Genomic DNA, 20,172 nt, shown 5'->3' with positions numbered 1-20,172 from the left:
TTACTTTTTGCTATTTCTTTCAAGGTTTGCATTCAGCTAAGACTGCAATTTCACAGCTGACCCATGGGCTGCCTCCAAGAGGAAGTGTTCCTCTCCCTTCCCTAGCTGGAAGTAGTGAAATTCCACCTTCCCTCCCTTGCCAGCCACACAGCTCTGTTCCACCACTGCATACACAAGCTGAAACAATAGTGAGAGATCCCCACCCTGTAAGCTAATGTGGCTTCTTAAAAACATAAAACTAGTAATGCCGCCACTTGTTTTTTACGTGTTTCTTCAAGGAACTAAAGACACTACTGATTGGCTGGAAGCAAACCCAGTAAAGGACATAGGTTGGTTTGATTCAATGTAAAATTGGAATTATGTAAAATTAGTGCCTTGCATTTTATACACCTGCACTGCTTTTACAGATGTTACATTTTTCCTTTTTCCTATTTTATTTCAGCTAAAGTGTATTTTACTTCCACTTTACTACCTTAATTTTTTTTCTGCTGCATATTTTAATGTGCATGACCATCACATATGTCTATTTTTTCCAGCATCTCTTCTATTTCTCTTCTTTGTTTGTCAAATTACCCCTTAGAGCCAAGGCCAGCAAAGCCATGGAAGGTGTTTCAGTAGGCGGTGGGCTCTTGGCAAACTACATGCAGTGCTTTTGGCAGCTGCTATACTGTGTCTCCAGACCTGTCCTGTGTTTAGTCATCTAATGGTCTTTCTCAACCTTTTTTGTCCCTTTATTTACCATTTTTTCCCACAGCTTATTTTATGTTTAGAGCAACATAGGCTTAAAGCTCGATACGGTTATCAAAAATCTTCCACAACTTAGACCTACAACACTTTACACAGGAATCATTAATTGGATATAAGGATATACACATTTTTAATCCTGCTGCTACATGTCTACAACATAACACAAAAGAATCTGGTGAAATAATACATTAAAGCCCCACAGTAGCTGTTTCCCTTCTACCTGAAGGCTACACATGGAAAACTGAATTTTAAGTGATGCCACTGAGGTAATTTAAGCAACTCCATCTCCTTAGGTTAAATGCACACACACATGTTTGGAAGATCAAAGTCTAGTCAGAATTCTAGCCAATACCTGTTATCAGTAATACACAAATACAACTTAATTCAGTATTATGGAGTATTGTGTACAGTTCTGGTGTCCTCAACATAACAAGGACATGGAGCTGGTGGAGCAAGTCCAGAGGAGGGCCACGAGGATGACAAGGGGGCTGGAGCACTTCCTGTATGAAGATAGGCTGAGAAAGTTGGGGCTGTTCAGCCTGGAGAAGAGAAGGCTGCGTGGAGACCTCATAGCAGCCTTCCAGTATCTGATGGGGGCCTACAAGGATGCTGGGGAGGGACTGTAGTGGTAGGACAAGGGGTAATGGCTTCAAACTTAAACAGGGGAACTTTAGGTTAGATATAAGGAAGAAGTTCTTCACAGTGAGGGTGGTGAGGCACTGGAATAGGTTGCCCAAGGAAGTTGTGAATGCTCCATCCCTGGAGGTGTTCAAGGCCAGGCTGGACAAAGCCTTGGGCGACATAGTTTAGTGTGTGGTGTCCCTGCCCATGGCAGGAGGGTTGGAACTAGATGATCTTAAGGTCCTTTCCAACCCTAACTATTCCATGATTCTATCAACGTACATGACAACATACACAGAAAAGGCAATAAATTTCTCAATTATTTAATGAAACTGGCTATTTTTACCTCATTGGTATCTTTAATGTCATAAAGATAGGCAATTTTATAATATTTTATGATTTTAAAGTATTTTAACATCAATATCACCTGCACATTTATAAAGCACAGCCTGTTTTCCAAAAAATACAAGTAAGCTTTAAGCACTTCAGATAGTTGAAAATTAGCCTTAGATTTTTTATTTATTTTCTGGTAGAAAAGATCAGTAAAAGCTGAAAATTTTAAACTCAAAAGTTATGAGCAAATGCTTATAATAATCTTACCCAATAGATACCATGTATTTAAAAAGTACTTAAAATTTCAGCTGTATTTCTGGGACTTCATCCCATATAGGTATGGTTTAAATGACCATGAATTAAAAGAACCCATTAGTAATTATTTCAAGTGATATTTTGAATAAGCCATCTATTTGTTTAGATGATTTCTACTGTCAAGGCTTAACCCCCCTGTGTTATCCACAAGCCTATTAAGAGTAACCCTATTCCATCCTTCAGGTCATTAAAGAAACCTCAGGTCAGCCAAAGCAACTAGTTCATTCCCACCCTCCAAATTATTTAGACACCATTTTCAATTTTACACGATTACAATGTAATCTACAGTAACGACTGGAGAGAATACAAGAGGGTAAACTGGTTCCACTAACAGGTCTTTGCAAATTTTAACTCGGTATCAAGATTCTGCATCTGTATGTGCATTTCCTGATGTTCTCTATCTTCAGGGATCACACTAATGGCAACAGCACTGATGCTACACAAACTAAAGCCACAAACGAATCAAAACCTCGTCTATCAAAATTTTCTATCCTAACTGCAGAGTGAGGCTAATGATAACACTAATAATTCCTTTCTTTCTTTAACACCTTTTGAAGAGTCCCGAGACACAGACTTCAGATTGCTTTTCAAGCTGTGATCTACATAGCTCAGGTATCAAATATATTTCCTTTTTAAAGATATAAAGATATATGCTATCCTACCTATCTTATGAACACCCTGTAAGTTGATGGACTGTCTAAAGTAGTACAAGATCATATAGGTCCGAGGTAGCTTGTTTAAGAAGCTATGCGTTTTAAGTAGGGATTAGTTACTGCACCTTGGACTCAGAAACAGCTGTAAGCACATGAAGTCCTTTTCGACACAAAGAAAATCAGGCTGAGGGCCAGCTTCTTTCAGAAGTTTTGGACTATATTACAAATATTCAGCTAGCAATGTTTTTAAAGAATTAAGAACTTCTAAAATCATGTATTAGTTACACATTTATATAGTATATAATATATTCTTATTTTATTGTTATTTATCATACTAAAACATCTGGAAACAAAGATAACTTATGCCTTAAGCTGGGCTGATGGTCACATGAGCAGTTTGAGAATAAGATCATTCCGATTTTGATGGAACTTCCAGCTTTAAGGCAATATATTTGAAAAGTAGTACAGTTAAATTCAATGCAAAATCTGAACTAAATGCTACAATAGTACAAGTTAAAATAGTATATGGCTCAGAAAATAAGGTGTACCCATGTCATTACATTTATACTTCCAAACATTAACAACAAAAGCAGGGAAATAAAGGAAGTTTATGCATTAACAGAACTCCAATTAAACATACTTTTAACCTTAATGTCAGATATGAAAATTCAAATTGACTCAGCATCTCAGGCCCACAAAAAGTCCTGCTTCGAAAGACAGAAAATCTACTTGAGGATGGTAACCTTCCACAAGCAAGCCTGTGAGCAAACCATGGCGCTGCTGCCAAACCTACCAGCTGCAATGCCCTACAGTAACAAAGAAAAAATGAATCCAAGAAATCAACAACTTGACCAGAACATAAGTCAGCTTTAGATTACCCTACTCTACACCAATTTCCTGGACTACGTTCTCACTGAATGTTAAGTCAAAATAAGTACTGTTATCTTCAAGACTCGATGCATAAATAGCACGAGACACTGACACTCCCACACCTCCAACTAGGATTGTTTTGAGCAAGTGTGACACCATCCTGTAAAAATGTAAATGTGTCAAATGCATGCCTAATTCTTTCGACAAGGATGTGCCTACAATAACTTCTCTCTTTCAAGTAAATAACTAACTATCCAGTGACCCATTACTTTTGTCAAGGATAAGCGCATTGAGGGGCAGATATCCTGAGATAAGAGGCTCTAATTTAATTTAGCAAAAGTTGCAAGCATTGCTGTATATTTTGTTCTCATCACAACCAAAAAAAGGAACAAAAGCCTAGAAGCCAATGAGGATAGGCACATTTTCAAAAAGCAAGAACAATGTATGGGTGGCTGTTTTTCTGGTTGGTATTCTCTTCCTTCCCCACTGAGGGACAATGGCCAACTATGCTCTCCACTTGAATGATGCCAATAACCTTTTACAATGAAGTATTCTGTAGGCAGTAGCATCTTTCAAAAAAGAAAAAAGAAAAAAAAAAAATCTGTATTCCTCCTATGTTTTCCTAAAGAAGGATCAATTCTTTAGCTAAGTAGTTGTCACTCCTGTCTAGACTTGTATTTCTGTGAAGATCGTTGACTCTTTTTTCCCAACTAAAAGAGTCAGAAACTGAAATGTACTCCTTGAAGAACAGTGACAATAAAAAATTTGTTAAAGGAAAGCATCAAGTAAAAAGCTCATTTCTGACATTTTCGCTGGGCTTGTTTGTTCGCTTTCCTCATAGTTCAGAGGCCAGAACAACTGGTAATACCATACGCCTCTTAACTACAGTTTTGTTAAAATTTTCCTCTTTGATAATGCATGTCATTGATGTCCCTTTAACAGATAATAACAGTACTTTTTAAAAAGAAGAAATAGGATGCTCTGCCAAGACTGAACATACGTCCAAAGAGCAACTGTAAGGCTTGTTCAGAACAGTTCCTCAGGCTGGTAGTACAGACTACAGCAAAGTTTTTAAACTTTTGATCTGCAGGCTTCAGTTGGGTCTAAACAGCACCAGGAAAAGCAAGCTTCTGCAGATTAAATTTTACTGCAAAAAGAAAGAATTTAAACTATTTGAATGGTTTTTTTCCTTAAAAAGAAGAAACACGTAAGATCAGAAACACATGAGAATTAAATTCTAAGTATCTGACATACTTAAATACTTACAGTACTCTGCCTAATGCAGAAGAGCAGAACTAAGATGCCAAAGTGAGTCAACAAAAACATAATAAAAACAAACCCCTTTGTTAAAGCTTAAGAATCCACATGGAAGAATATGATGGAACAAGAACCCCAATGCACAGAAGACAGTAAAAAATAAAAGATATGGGGAGGGAAATAAGTGAATATTTTGAGGAAGGAGAATATACAGCTAGAGATTAAAAATTAACTGCATGCAAGTCACCTGGGAAATGGAAGATGGATGTTTCTATTTAACAGCATCATTCACTTCTCAGTAAGCAGCATTTCGGTTCATGGCAAAGTAAGAGACATGTTCCTCTCAAGACAGAACCCAATCATTTTAGGCCAGTAAATACAAAAAAACCCACCGACATTCCCCTCAGCACCCAGTACTAAACTGCAATGCCAAAAATCAGTGTTATGTTATTCTATTCTGCAGATTATCCATTTGAACCTTAATCCTCTTTCTGAGAATCGGAGCTGTGCGACAGATCCATTACTGGTATTAAGCATACAAACACTTGTGTTGCACAGCAGTTATTGTGACACAATAATCTGATAAAATAATGGTAAAAACTGCTAAATACATTCCTGAACTCAGCCCTGCTAAATCACACTGAAAATCTCTGTACACAAAAGATTTCCTGAACAATTAACCTGCAATAAAGTTAAGGCTATGTTAGTCTCAAAACTGTCATTTGTGTCTCTGTCTTTAGGTTTTGAATATTCTTACCAGTTTTTAGGCTGCAATTTACTAGTCAAAACCTGTGGAAAACAGTCTTAATGACAGAATTAAAGAAAAATTATTTTATTCAGTAAAGCCTTCCAGAAGGAAAACATGGAGTTACTGTAATATTAAACTTAATTTGAACTAAAATTTTGCTATAAGAATTTTAACTTTCACCTGACTGTTAAAGAATACAAACTGCACTGAACAATACTTTAGTCAAACACTGTAATACCTGTTTCTCCTGATAACCACCATTCACAGTAGGAGCTGGCATAGAGGATGAGCTCTTACCTACAGGGTCTTCACTGTAAGAAACAGCCAACCATGACATTATCTCCTCTGCTATACTTGATATAAATTGTAATTTTCTTACAAGCATGAACAAACTTTAAAGATTCACCCAAGAGTTCAGTAAACATTTCAGGAATTTCTCAGGACTGGTTAAAGCTTAGAGTCATAAGGTACAAAGAAATTATAGTTATAGACACAACATCCTGCAATATGGGTTGCTGAAGCTTTCATTAAAACATGAAAAAAAAAAACCCAAACCAAAAAAGTGCTTTATGGCTTAAAAAATTAATCCCATGGCTTGTTTTGATAACGAAGGCAATGGTAAGCAATTAAATAAAGGCTTCCATCACGAGATACTAGCTTGAAATAATAAGAGTAAGACTGTACAATAGCAAGTCAGTGCTCTCTCATCTTGAAGGTCAGGTGAAACATAATTTTGATTATTACAGAAAAAAAATCAGCACAAACAAGATGCCTTGTGACTAAAAGATAGTTTCACAGCTGTTTTGAACACTGAATTGTAGTAATTCCTACAACTAGTACTGAATCATAAGTTGATGCTGATTTATTTTTATCTCTTTAGACACATACTTGCACACTCACACAAAATGCCAAAAATAAAACTTCTGCATTTATTTTAAAAGCATTTAATTCCTAGAAATTACAGCTGAATCAAACTACATCACCTCAGATTCCTCTCAAATAGGGTGGTGTGATAACCAAAATAAATTATCAAAGCAACACAAACCGTAATGTTCAAAATCATACATTCTTATTCATCTAAATGTAGTAATTTTCAAAGAATGCTGTAAGTTTTAATATTAAAAAGTGAGATGCTTAGTGAATTTTACATGTTTACCAAAGCACAAAGTGATAGGAAAGGATGTGTTGGAATGAGATATTAAGAGAACAAAGTAATATTGTCTAGAGACTTGACTAGACAGTAGTGGGATACCATATTTTGTCTCCTGCAGTCATTTGTTTTCTAAAAGAGACTTGAAAGTCAGTGCAAACATTTCAGAGATTACAGTGCTGTTGGTCACAAATCTACTGCCCTCTAAATTAGTTAGCACTGTATTTAACTGATTCCAAACACTTCATACATATGAAATTTACCCATACTTTCCGAAGTCTCAAAACTAGACCTGGGAGTTGCTCTGAGAGCTTTCCTACAGAATTAGGAGTAACAATTTTTGTGTTTGCAGTGCAGCAGGAAAAAAGTGAACCTATCTGCACATTTATTTTTGCATATGGTAACATTCACGTATTACGAAAAGTAATCCCTTAAATTCAACTGTGTGCATCTGTTTTTTTTTATCTGCAGCAAGCAAACGATTCACAGAAAGCAAAAGAAAACAACCTGGCAGCAAGTATTAAGACAAATCTCAAAAAGCACCACATAAAATGAAAAAAATCCTTTTTTTTTTTTTCTTAATGCACCTAAGAATATGACTAATGGGATGGCTTCAGTGTTGTTTCGTTTTTCTTCCCCCATTAGATTTATTTTTTTTCTGGGTAGATCTGGCCCACAGCACAGTTAGTTGCTGATGGAGAATGCAATGATATTAAATGCAAACAGTTAAGTAGTTCTCCAAGCAGCTACCTAACAAGCAGTATTAAACAAATTATATCCTTGTTGTGCGATTTAGTATGTACATTCTAGATTGTTCTATTCTTTATAGCCAATTGATTTGCTGGAAAACAGGATTTTTTTTTCTCTTTAGAATTCTTCAGGTTATGCTTCACCGAGAATCATAATCCTGTGCATGCTTAGAATTGCATTTCATGCACAGAATTAAATAATTAAGAAGAAAATACATAATCTGAATTCTTAGTTCACTTCCACATAAATTGCTTAGGAACAAAATAGTACAAGAACTAAAAAAATTATAGGCAAACCAATTGCTGACTACTAGATTAAACCAATTTTTCGAAGAACACTTAACTGTAGCCCAGATCTCCACTTACTACTTACTACTATGCTAACAGGGCTACTTCTACACACATTGTTTCAAATAGAACAGTGATAATTAAAGCCACAAGAAAATTATCAGATCTCTCAAATGCAACTCTCATGATGATAGCTTAGAGCTGACTGCAAAGCTGTTCATATAATTAGATGGGTATTTACATTTTACTAGGATCTGGTATAAGTACTAGCTGAAGAACAGTTTACTTGAAAACACACCAGTTGTATTGATCTTACGCACAGTGTCTGGAGACAGTACAGATTTTGTCTGATGATCTCTAAGATTACAGCAAAGCAATCATACTTACAACTGCTTTAATTCAATACACTACTATTCGAAGACGACTATGAAAGCAGTAAACCAACATGTTCTTTGAGCACTGTGCTAAATTTCAAGGCCCGTTGATAAAGTTTACAGCTGCCTGCAGATATGATCTTCAATGCTTGAGTTCTTTCAGAGAGAGGGCTCTGAAAACGACTGCCATGCTACAATACTGTTGTCATAGGATAAAAGTTACAACAGTCCAACCAACAAACCTTTTCATCAAAGAGGCTACAAGCAAACATTTGAACTCCTTGAGAGAAAGGAACAATTGCATAAGACAAAAGTCTTATGAAGTATGCATCAGCCTATTTGCTCTAAAGGCTGTAGGACTCACAGGAACAACAGTTGTAAGGAATTACTCTCATTCCCTCCACTTGCTATACAAACTAGGTCCCAGGACAAGAATAAGGATTCTAGATACTACCACAGTACTGTTTCTTAATAATAACAAAAAAAAAAATAAGAAGCAAGGCTTACAGTCTGACTTTCGGGAAAGTCCATCTTCAGCAATTTGTGAGCACATTCTTCAAAGTCTAAGCTGCAATAATAGAGAAAATACTTCTCATTATCTGTGGATTATATCCTATGTGAAAAACATACCAGAATTATATCGATTGATTGCTGGTGCTAAAGCTTCAACTGTTTTGAAATTAAGTATTTCATTAGCATTCAAAAAGGCGTTTCTTCTGTTGTTTTTTGTTGTGGTTTTTTTTAATAAACATTCTGTTTTTTATGAGTGTATATCTGAAAATTAATTTGAAGACGTTACATTTGCAGACAATCTGAAAACAAGATGACTCCGGTGACTACTACTGCAAACACCATACATAAGCTCCAAACTCAGTATATACCACACTCTCCTCTTTGCACTCTTCTTGCATATTAAAAGCCTTTAGCTAGCAGTAGGTATCTCCCCCACCCAAGTATAAGATGAACAAACTTAAGCAGAACAAGGAAGTATTGAACAATAACTTTGAGAAATAAAGAGCATTTCATACATTTCAGTATGTTTTTAATTCCTGTGTCTAATGAGCAATACCACAATTACATTATCTCACCCCTCGTGCAGGTCCAGACCTGCAGAATATTATGGGCCATGCCTACTTTTAATGATGGAATTGAGTGACATATAACAGGTTAATCTCCTTTCACTTAGGTGCTGAAGAAGTTAAACCACTGTATTTTGATTTGTGCCATGTACTGCAAGGGGATTTCATTCTCAAGATGAATACAAATCATGTACACTTCAGGGTTGGTATCTGTATACTTGTTTTCCAAACAATGCAGATGGCAAAGGACTAAAGAATACCACACTGCAGAACTTCTTACTTCCAGAAGACACTCTACACCATCTCTATTTCAAGTGTATCACACATTTTTTTCAGAAATGCTTAAAGTGCTGCATAATCTGAAGACCACTGACTTTTGTTCACTCAAAGATGTGATTACAGCAATCTTCACAGAAAAGTCCCAGTTCATTACTATTTTGAAACAAACAGGATTCATCTTAGAATAAGCATTTGGGTATCCATTTGTCAAAACAGTCTACATTACACTATCAGGTCAGGCTCCATACAGAACAGTACCCTGCCTTTTTTTCTTTTTTTTTTAATTGTACATTAAAGAAGAATTTAAGAAGAAAGAGAATTCCAGTTCATCCATTTCAAAAGATCTACATTCAAAGGTGTACAAATTCTATCATATTTACCTTGACTGTATAGCAAGATAAATTGTACGACGAAAGGAAACCAGGTTAATTTCTGTTTTGTCATGGACAGTAACTTTCTGACCTGGGAAAGGAAAACATGTTTTTGTAAAGAGCAAAACATTAAGGCAGATATATGCATTTTCTTACAACAGCAATAAATGCTATTTACTAAGTCTGTAGCGCACAATGTAATATCCCTTTAGAAATATTTAGAGAAGTTTAGCACCTTAATGTATTTTTTATTACTACAGAGAAGAAATAAAAATCAGTACTTGCCTCATCTGTTACTAACAGGTAAATATTTGGAGATATAGTTTTAAGAAGAAAACGCCACTTTTAAAGACCTTTCACATGACTCAGGCACTGCAGCCTCTGGGTTTAACACTTCTTGTATACATTATTAGCAAAGTATTTTCTGCGTAACTTAATTATACAATGCTTTATGTAGCCCCCCTGATTTTAATAAGAAATACTCTGTTTCTACGTTACAGCATTCTGCAAAGTTCTGTTTTGTCCTGAAGCAAGTGTAGAAAAATTTGTTCTGAACCAAAGCTATTCTGGAAACACCTTCATTCATCAGGTATTCACTATTCCTTCATTCTTTTAAAGTTTGGTAACAGCATGAATGATGAAAAGTTAAGTGAATTCTCATACTTTTAATCAGCCTGGAAGCTCTGTTCTTCTGTGAAATACTGCAGCAACTAGTGAGGAAATACATTCCTGGTATTCTACAAGAACAGGCCTTGGCTGGCTTTTTAATTACTCACAGAGTTTGCACAAACATTTCAGTTATGCTTATCCATCAGGTTTTTTACTGGGAATCAAATGATTTAATTCTTTGAAAACGTGTAAACACTGACTGCTTCCACTAAAGACCAAGAAAGGGGGCTGGAGGCTGAACTAAAAAGTGACATTTCTTAGTACAGCCAAGAAACAGGATGTAAAAATACAGTTGTAAGAAAACACATTCTGATTTTTAAGTGACTTAAAAATATGACAGAGCACTAAAATGTGCCCAGAAAGGTTTGTTTTTGCAAATTTTTAAGGAAGTGTTTTCATGTCCTTTACTTCTAATGTCTTATGTTTGCCAGGCTTTTCTCACATGAAACTGACATGGTCAAGAACAATCAGACAAAGCTGCTTTTCATTTTCTGCATGTGCTGAATGCTCTTTTTTAGACTGCTATTTTTATACTATCACTAGTAAGGTGCCAAACATATACTTACCATCTTCACCTTCCTCTTCATCATCATCTTCATCTTCCTCACTACTTCCAGCCTCTTGATCCGCTTCAGATTCACTGTCACCTTCATCAAGAATTTCTGAAAGAGGAGTATCCCAGATTAAAGTACTATAGACCACAGTAGTTTCATTACCAAAAGAACTTAATCCCACACCTAAGAGTGAAAGGGTGGTGTCTCAGGTGTAGAATGTGTCAGTCAAAAAAAAAAAAAGGGTAAGTAAACACCCTATAAATGTGTAAATTTATAAATATACATAAACGTGCATACGCACACCCCTACCTTTCTTCAGCATTTTGTATTTCTCTTCATTTTCCATAAAGTTCGGATCCATCTTGAAAACATCTTTAGAATAAAACAGAATATTTAAAATACAAAAATTATTATAATTATGAATGTCTAATCTTAAATTTGTTCTAATGGGGAATGCAGTCCTACAATTATCTTCTGTTTCTAACTTACTAAGAACATCCTCTGGGTTGTAGTCATCTTCTAATGGCAACATATGAGTAAATTGATCCTCCTCTTCCACTAGATCTAATCCCTCTGGAATGATTGGATGATCCTTGAAGCCATCCTTCCGTACAGCAAACATAACTTCTATCATATACTGAACACGCATATCAATTTTAGACTCATGCAGAATATGTCGAAGACGGTCAAAGATTGCTTTGGAAAAGAGACAGAAATGTAAATACAAAAAGAATTTACACATACAAAACCAAAAAAGACAAACGTTCTGGCTAATTATACTTACCATTAATACCCCTAGGAGAAACTTCTGTTAATTTGAGCCCACTTTCTTTAATAAATCCAATTGCTACTTCAATACTGTCATCAGTAGGCCTTTCAAGAAGCAAAGTGAGCATCTCCAAACATAAAACCTCATGAGCCTAAAGAAAGAATTTCAGTAAAAAATTAGAATGTACAATGTTACGCTATTATTACAGTGATTCACTTGACAGAGCAGTCCAGCCTTTGAGGATACCACAACCCAACCACACATGCAAGGCAACTGTAGTGGGACAAAGCTAATCAAAACGAAGTCAAAATTTCAAATACAATTTTACTACTTGTATTTACACCAACTTTGTGGCAAATGTGACAATGCTACTGAAGTGAACAAGCAAACAATGAAAAACATTTTGCCATTAAGAAGAAAATCACATGCATTTCCGAGAAGCAAATAAAACAGCATAACTAGTTTCAGTAATGTAAGTAAGCGCATTGTGGCTATAATTAAATCAGGTCTCCCAAGGTGAGGCACATAAGCAAATGGCACATCTGGTATTAGTTTCCTCTTTAACAAAATGCTGTACATTTCCAATACATTCCTGAAACACTCTTCTTGACATTACTTAAATTGAAGTATCTATTCGATTTACATGCAACTGAGTCTAGTTCTATCTACACAGATGTTTAATGCTGATGACAGTGTTGCAAGAATACTCTGTTTAAGATGGGTGGGACAGAGCCCCACATGATGCTTGCTTTGCATCAAGATTTGTCTGAATACTAGCCCAAACATTTTTACCAAGTCTGGTGAAGCTCTGGAGCATAAGTGCAATGGTAAGTGATGATAACTGCATAGACAATTCCCAATGCCTTTTCTAAAAAGGCACTAACAACTTGAAGCAGGCATTAGAAAGAAACCCAAGCAAAATTTTCTAGTAAACTTCAGAACACAGGGAGCACCTTCACTTAGACTACTGCTATCCTGAAACTAAAGAAATAGCCACATAGGTTTCAGATTGAGAAGAAATATGAAGTAACATACCACATTCTGATTCATCAAGTGTGCAACAAATTTTGAAGATGTTAGACAAAGTTGCTGCGAAAGAGATAAAATAGGAACTTTTAATACATTGTATACAGAGGAAAAAATTTGTAACTCAGACATACTACATAGCTGTGCATCTCACAATCAAATGTGATACTGACAGTTGTTTACAAATAGGCCTGTACACTTAAAAAAAAACCAACCCACAAAACTATCACAGTACCAACCCAGAACAGGTTGTCAAGCTTTAATGATATTCTGATACAACTATACTTAATGTACTAATGATAAGTCCCAATCCCAAGTCTCAGCTTCGTTCCTTTAAGTATGTAATTGGAACACACATGATACAAGGTTAACACAGCAGAATTACAAGTTTCAGCATGTTGCTTCTTCACATCTTACATACCTTATCATTTCTACGATATCCTTTGCGAAAATTCAGTATCAACCTCTTGAGAATCAATTCACCAATATTTGGAAATTTTGAGTTGATAATTGCCACAAGAGCTGCATAAACATGAGTGAAAATTGGAGAGGCACTCTGAGCTTGCAAAATGGACCTAGATAGCAGCCCCCTGTAAAAATATGTAAGCTTAAGATTTTTATGGTAATAAAACATCTAATGTTTTTATTCAGTATGTATCACATAAAATGGTATTCTACAGCTGGAATGGTTAGAAGATAGTAGATGGTCATTTTCAAACTGCTGTTTATAATTTCACAAAAGTTTTGCAAAATATATTGCCCATGTGTTCAAGACAAGAAATTCCTAAACTAATACCTTATCTTTCATTAGACATCGTTCCTATTAGAACTACATTTGAAAATGCTAAGCATGTAAAAAAAAAAGTCTTCATCTTGTATCATGCAAATATCTTTTTCCTTTTAACACCAACACAGACTCATCAGCTTGAAAATTGTATGATTTTGCAGTTTCTTTTCCTCAGTTCAGAAAACAAAAACCTGTTTGTGACAAAAAACTGCTCTGCAACTATTTATGTAACACAGAATTGTGTTCCACACAATAACTTAAATAAGCTAAACAAGCTTCTAAGAAATAAAAATTATATCTATATAAAAAGTCTTTTACAATAAAGATCTACCTAAGAGTAATAAAACTTTATGGCCAGTAAAACCAGAATGCACAAAGTAATACTTATCACTGCTTTTTTCAAACAAAACTTAGTATTTTCAACAATTATTTTTTGGAACCAAGATTTCCATTAGAGCCTAAATGAACGTAAATACAGAGCCCATGAGATAACAGTTTATCATGTCTGCAGCATCCCTTACATTTATACCAAGACTGAAGTCTGAAAAGAATCTGAGACTCCCCTCCTGCTTCACCCCATTTTTTTCCTTCTGATGCTAATGTAATAGAGTAATACAGCAAAAGTAAAACTCTAAATGGATGAAGGGGGAAAAAAAAGCCCTCCAAACATGACTCGCCAAAGTGCACACTGGTATCCAGCTCTATCTTTTCTGTGGTGTGTTGGAATCTTCCAAAAAAACTCCTATGTGACACTAAACACAAACTGCATAAGGACCTTATTCCTACTCGATTTGAAGTTGACATACGGAACAGAACTCATTTCATACTAGTGCACAAACACAGAAATGATTTCATTTTGAATCTACTAGTTACTTCTCACTTGTACACTGAAACTAGTCTGCCTCAGATCCTATTTACTCTTTAGTTGACAAATTCAGAAAAGGGCTTTACAGCTAGGTAAAACTTCATGTCATTAATTTCATACATACTTTTCTGCAAATTTGGAAGTCAAAATTAACTGTAAGAAGAAGGAAAATGGTGCCATTTTCCATCGACATTATCTTGAAATTTATAAGTTTATAAGCCACACACAAAAACTTCAACGGACAAATGTATTCAAAATACATGCAATGAGCTAATTTTTAAACTATTACTGCTTATATGAAAATTAAGTTTCAGGGACATGAAATAAGGAAAGCAAAAAGCAGCCCTGCACAGACTCTTTGAGACTTACTACTTTTAACTGAAATCACATTCAGGAACTACTTGCTCACTCTCTAGATTTTACTTAATTCTCTTCTGTTATTTTTATGCTATCTGCAGGATTCTAATCTTCCCATAAGGTATGGCATACATGAAAGTAACACATTCTTTAGCTATTGCCTCCTCAAATAACAGTGACTAAGCTGACAGAAAAAGCATTGCTATCTGTTTGAAATGTAACAGAATTATTTCTGGATATTATGTTCAGAGGGGTTCTTCATTGGTGGTGGTTTGGTTGGGCTTGTTTAAGTGGCAGTCAACTTAAGAAATCTCTACTCTTTTAGGTTAGCAGATTTAACCTGTACTAACACCAAAATGAAAGCAAGAAAAGACATCACACTGTGCTTACACAGTCGCCATGACTTCATGCTGAGCTCAAACAGCATAATAATCTTTTCTCTACATTACAATAATAAACAATCATGCCAGATAGCACACAAACTCAAAAAAAAATACTTACCTTCCACGAACAATATTTTCCTGAAGGAGTTCATGAATGATATTTTCTATGTTAGAAACGTTCACTTTATTGACAAGACCATTGATTGACTTCTTCAAGGCTTCCCAACTCATCCTCTGATATGCCAAGCTATTACAAAGGTATAACAAATTATTAATGCATAAATCAGAGGTAGCACTGAATGTATTTATATATACATGAAAACGCAAATGCAGGTTGTAATCAGTAAAATAGGTCTAGTTCACAATTATACATTTAATTACCAGGAAACCACCAAACCAACATTATACACAAAAATGTAATTCTCCGCAGATATGGTTTAATCCAGTATGTTCAGTTTTCTAAGATAGTCTAGAAAATCCCTGGTTATATACTGGTATCCCACTTTTCCATTTACACTTTGCAGCAGAAGTAGGTACAGTCATAATCTGATTCACTTACCTTTCTTCTGATAGAAATATACCTTCAAAAGAATGATCGCAGCTCTTCAAGGGAATCCCATTTTCACCAGCATTCACCAAAACTCTTTATCGTTTCACTTTTCAGTAGAAATTCTAATATATTACTTTCAACTCACCTATTTTTATCGGTAATTTGCTCTTGCATCATCCTGAGCTTGGCAGGTGGAATATATGCACCACCTGTGCGAGTAAGAATTGGATCCACTTCTTCCTTCTTCTTCTTTGAAGCGGTCTCATCATGAGCAAGTGAGCTCTGGACTGCCGACCTCTCTGGACTCCTACGATCAGGTGATGAATATCTTCTCTTCCTTCGATCGGGTTCTCTCTCCTCCCATTTCTCATGGTGTCTGTCTCTACCCCTTTCCATCCTTCTAAAAAAAAAATAACCAAAACATCAAAACCCCAAAACTTAAAAACCAACAAAAAACACCCCGACCACCAAATACCGAACGGTTTATGCAAAGTTTTCACATCTTATTCATTGAGTATTTTGTTACTGATTAAGGGCTTAATACCTTCCTTCTGAAGTTCTGTCATCATAGTATTCCCTTCTTGAATATTCCTGATCATATCTGCTGTCATCAGAGTATCTTCTCTTTCTGGGAGATGGAGACCTGTCACGCTCTACATCCCTAATAGCAACCCAAGACATAAAATTCTTAGTAATAGGCTTAGAAAAGCAACGCTATTAATATCTGCTTGCAATGTAATGCAAATACAATACAGAACTGTTCCACATCTGCAACCTGAGTTTCAGTTTATGCAGCATTCCGATAGAAGATGCTCCTTTCATAATAACTTGTTGTCAGCAAAAAATAATCAAAAAGCAAAGGAGCACTGTAAAAGGAAGCTCCCCCTAGAACTTAAAATTAAAGCTTAGTGATAATAACATCAACTACCAAAGGTAAACTTAGCATCACACATTCCTTAGTACAAGAGGTTTAATTCCAATTAAAATGTGAAATTAAAGGTAAACTGGTAACAGTTCATCTTATGCCTTGGTAGACTGCACTTCAACTGATATTTCTCCATCTCTTGCTAGCATCAATAATCTTGCTCTAAAGTGACAACTGCAGGATCAGCAATTTGCAAGTGCAAACAAAAAGCTGGCATCTAACTGCCATTTTCAAATCCCGTGACAATTTAACTGAATGCCAAGGATTTTTTTGAAGATTTAAAAAAACCCCTACGTGCTGCTGTATCAACATGCAAGTATTTTACTAAACCAACACTTATTTTTCACTGCTTAGTTATAGTAATATACAAAAGTGCAGGTTCTATTTCTTTACCTAACTGTCTATATGAGGTACACATACAGAATTGTATAGTATAAAATCAACAATTCTACCTGTCCTCTGGAGACAAACTTCTTCGGCGTGAACTGTAGTTTTCCTTCTTTTCATAACTGGAAACATGCTTGAAGAAAACAGGAAAAAAAAGAAAATCATCCCAAGCATTATACATTAATTACTGCGAGCACATATATATTGAGATCAAAGCATATCATGTCCTCAGTTCTCTGCTTCTTTACAAGAAAGGCCATCAAATAAAGCTAATAGCACACAGTTATAACAAGGACAGCTGGCTCGAAGCAACAAGTAGTTAAGCAGCTGGACTCCCTCCTACAGGATGCTGCAGAATTTCTCCTTACTTTCCTCCTTTTTACTAACCATGATTTATTTTCTCATGAGTTATTCTTAGCTTCATACAGTATAAACATCTAAGTTACACTGTTCCAGTTGACAGATCCTGGAAACAAATTTAATTCTAGATTTCTTTAAAACGTAAATTTACAAGATCGTTTAAGTGATACACATTTAAAATAGTTCTGTGGAGTGAACCATGACCTGCAGAAGTATGGAATTATACACAAAAATTGGAGCATGACAGCATCTACAGCACACATAGAAAGACACCTCATCAAGATGCCTCAAAATTACTTTGGTAGAGCTAAGAAGTAGCTTTTATAACCTCTATACTTTCATTGTAAAGGTCCTTTTTCCCTTAAAACATTATTTATGATTTTTCAGAAGCACAATCTCATGTTATCAGCCAGTGATCAGTTGTAAAATAGGTAACACTCCACCTTGATGCAGAAACTCAACACGAGGACTTGCTTATGCACTTTGAACTTTTTTTGAGAGGAGAAATACTCCTCTCATCTGTTGAAGTGGCACTGTACCCATCAACATGCTAGCATGCTAGTTTCTGCCTCACCGAAGAACCAGTTAGAACTGTTGGTTAGTTAAAAACAATGACACCTTGCTCACCAGCTGACCCTGATGAACAGTTATACGCAATGATCTCAAAACACATAACTAGGAACAACATGGCAAGCTACTCTTTACTACATGGCAAGTGTGTCTTTACTATGTGGCAAGCGCGGTGTTTATAATGAGCTGCGCAGGTAAAACCAGCATTAATGGAAGCTTCCTAAAGAAATAATAGCAACACAAAGATCACAAGCATCATCCTATAAACAGACTGATGAGGCTGACTTGCCATCACTCAGATTGGAGTGTATGAATATATATGCAAGTATATATTTATATTTTTGAGGCCACTATAACATATCCTAGAATATCACCTTCCCTATGATACATTCCTAACACCATGTTAAGATTATTCCCAGGGTTAACTTGCCTGAATCAAGACAATGGTACATAACAAATGCATTGCACCATTTACTGGGCGCATGCATCCCTAGCAAAGTAATATCCATCTGACAATTTAAATCCAGAGTAACATCACCTTTGATGGCAAAGCTAGTAAAAGAAATCCACTTATTTTCACCAGGGTTTTCTTTCCCTTTAATACTCATTTGTGGGACTACGCCATAGAGCAGGCCACTGAAATCAGCCAAGGTTAAAAAGGTCCTTAAGTTGCTGGGTTCTTTTTTTTCAGCAAAATAATAAAATGCAAGATAGTATCCTAAGCTTCCAAGAAAGTGGTAATAAAAATCTTTGAAACACACACAATAGTTACTGTATTTAAACAATATTTAGCAGATGGGAAGAAGTGGGCCTTTTCAGGATTTCTACATCATCTGCCTCTGCCCAGGCAGACCCCAAAAGAGAGTGTTCACAGAAATAAAGCAATGTTAAGGATGTCTCTGTATTTTGCACTTATCATGCCCCCTTACGAAAGCAGCCACATCTGCTGAAGAACTTGTCACCCTTAGCTCTTTGTGACCAGGCTTTCTTCCACAAGTCAGTCTTCTTCCTCGTCCATTTTGATCAAAATGATTAAGTGAAAGTGTCCAAACAGTGTGGTTTTGCTAACTGCCTCATTTTGACAAATAAGGAAGCACTATGATAACCATCAGATTGGGAAGATATCAAACTATCCCTCAAGCATCTCTATTAAAAAACCCTTCAGTCAGAAAACTTGAAACCAAAAGAGTGAAGAAGCCTATGCAGGGTTAAACTCTAGAAACAGGCAGAGAAATACGAAAGATTCAAGACAGGGTATTCTCTGCTAACCTGCCCCGAACTTAAAGTATGTTTTACAAACATTGTATTTCTAAACCATCATTTTAGGTGAGTAATTTCAAAGTCAATTTTTTCTCCTTGCGTTCCTAAAAAAATCGCTCCCAACCATTCAGAAGTGTATCGCAGAGCTTTTAAAAGGGAAACAAAGTTTAGCTATTACAGTAAGAAATACAGCTGCCACAATAACTGCTATTTCCTCTCTAACTTTTCATTTTAGAATCATTGTTCAATTTTCAACGTCTCTTTTCTCCATTCCTCCACATGCTTCTGTTCTCGACCCATCATTCAGCCACTTTTTACCCATTACTTTATTACACTATGCTAATAGTGCTCAGAAGTTGTACTGTTGGGACAACAAGTGCTAGAAACAACTGTAATTCATTGATTTCATAGTAATATTTCTCTTGTCAACGGCTGCTGTCAATTATGTATATTGTTTGCTTTAAATTCAGGGAGGTTTATTCACTATAACATCAACTACAAACATAATCACCAATAATAAGGGAATATCAAACCCTACAATTTAAGAACACTTACGTTTACTTGTGTAACCCTGCTCTTCATCTTGACTTCCTAATTTTTATGAAGCTCTGAATGTGCAGCAATATGACAATCCAAGGTGGAGTTCAGCACACGAAAACCATTTCATCTATAACACACAGAAGACAATAAAAAGGTTTTCACTGCACAAGGTGCCCGAACTTGCTCTTTTAACTTGTTCCTTAAAGCTACACCTGCGTAACTCCTTAAACCAAACAAACACTTCCCCCAACCCTGGCCAGGCCTCTTACAGCACCTGTCTCAGGAGAGAACGGCTGCAGAACAGCAGCGGTCAGAACCGGCACCTCGGCGCTGCTA

The 20,172-nt window shown here is 35.9% G+C and overlaps 1 protein-coding gene across 1 annotated transcript in view; it reads right to left on the bottom strand.

Annotated features, from left to right (window-relative positions):
- Positions 1 to 19,878, bottom strand: part of CWC22 (CWC22 spliceosome-associated protein) — a 29,348-nt gene extending 9,470 nt beyond the window's left edge. The window contains exons 1-13 of the mRNA XM_010011877.1: positions 19,852 to 19,878; positions 17,172 to 17,239; positions 16,339 to 16,455; positions 15,940 to 16,194; positions 15,363 to 15,491; positions 13,274 to 13,442; positions 12,862 to 12,915; positions 11,842 to 11,977; positions 11,547 to 11,753; positions 11,367 to 11,429; positions 11,070 to 11,165; positions 9,844 to 9,925; positions 8,613 to 8,673 (exon numbers count right to left, since the gene is read on the bottom strand). Coding sequence (XP_010010179.1) covers positions 8,613 to 8,673; positions 9,844 to 9,925; positions 11,070 to 11,165; positions 11,367 to 11,429; positions 11,547 to 11,753; positions 11,842 to 11,977; positions 12,862 to 12,915; positions 13,274 to 13,442; positions 15,363 to 15,491; positions 15,940 to 16,194; positions 16,339 to 16,455; positions 17,172 to 17,239; positions 19,852 to 19,878 — 1,464 coding nt within the window. The remainder of the gene's footprint in view (positions 1 to 8,612; positions 8,674 to 9,843; positions 9,926 to 11,069; positions 11,166 to 11,366; positions 11,430 to 11,546; positions 11,754 to 11,841; positions 11,978 to 12,861; positions 12,916 to 13,273; positions 13,443 to 15,362; positions 15,492 to 15,939; positions 16,195 to 16,338; positions 16,456 to 17,171; positions 17,240 to 19,851) is intronic.
- Between the last annotated feature and the right edge of the window lie 294 nt (positions 19,879 to 20,172).

This window comes from Nestor notabilis, unplaced genomic scaffold (assembly GCF_000696875.1).
Source record: "Nestor notabilis isolate BGI_N333 unplaced genomic scaffold, ASM69687v1 scaffold30553, whole genome shotgun sequence".
NCBI lineage: Eukaryota > Metazoa > Chordata > Aves > Psittaciformes > Psittacidae > Nestor > Nestor notabilis.
Note: the sequence above shows the minus strand (reverse complement) of the source record. Positions and strands in the feature narration are given on the sequence as shown.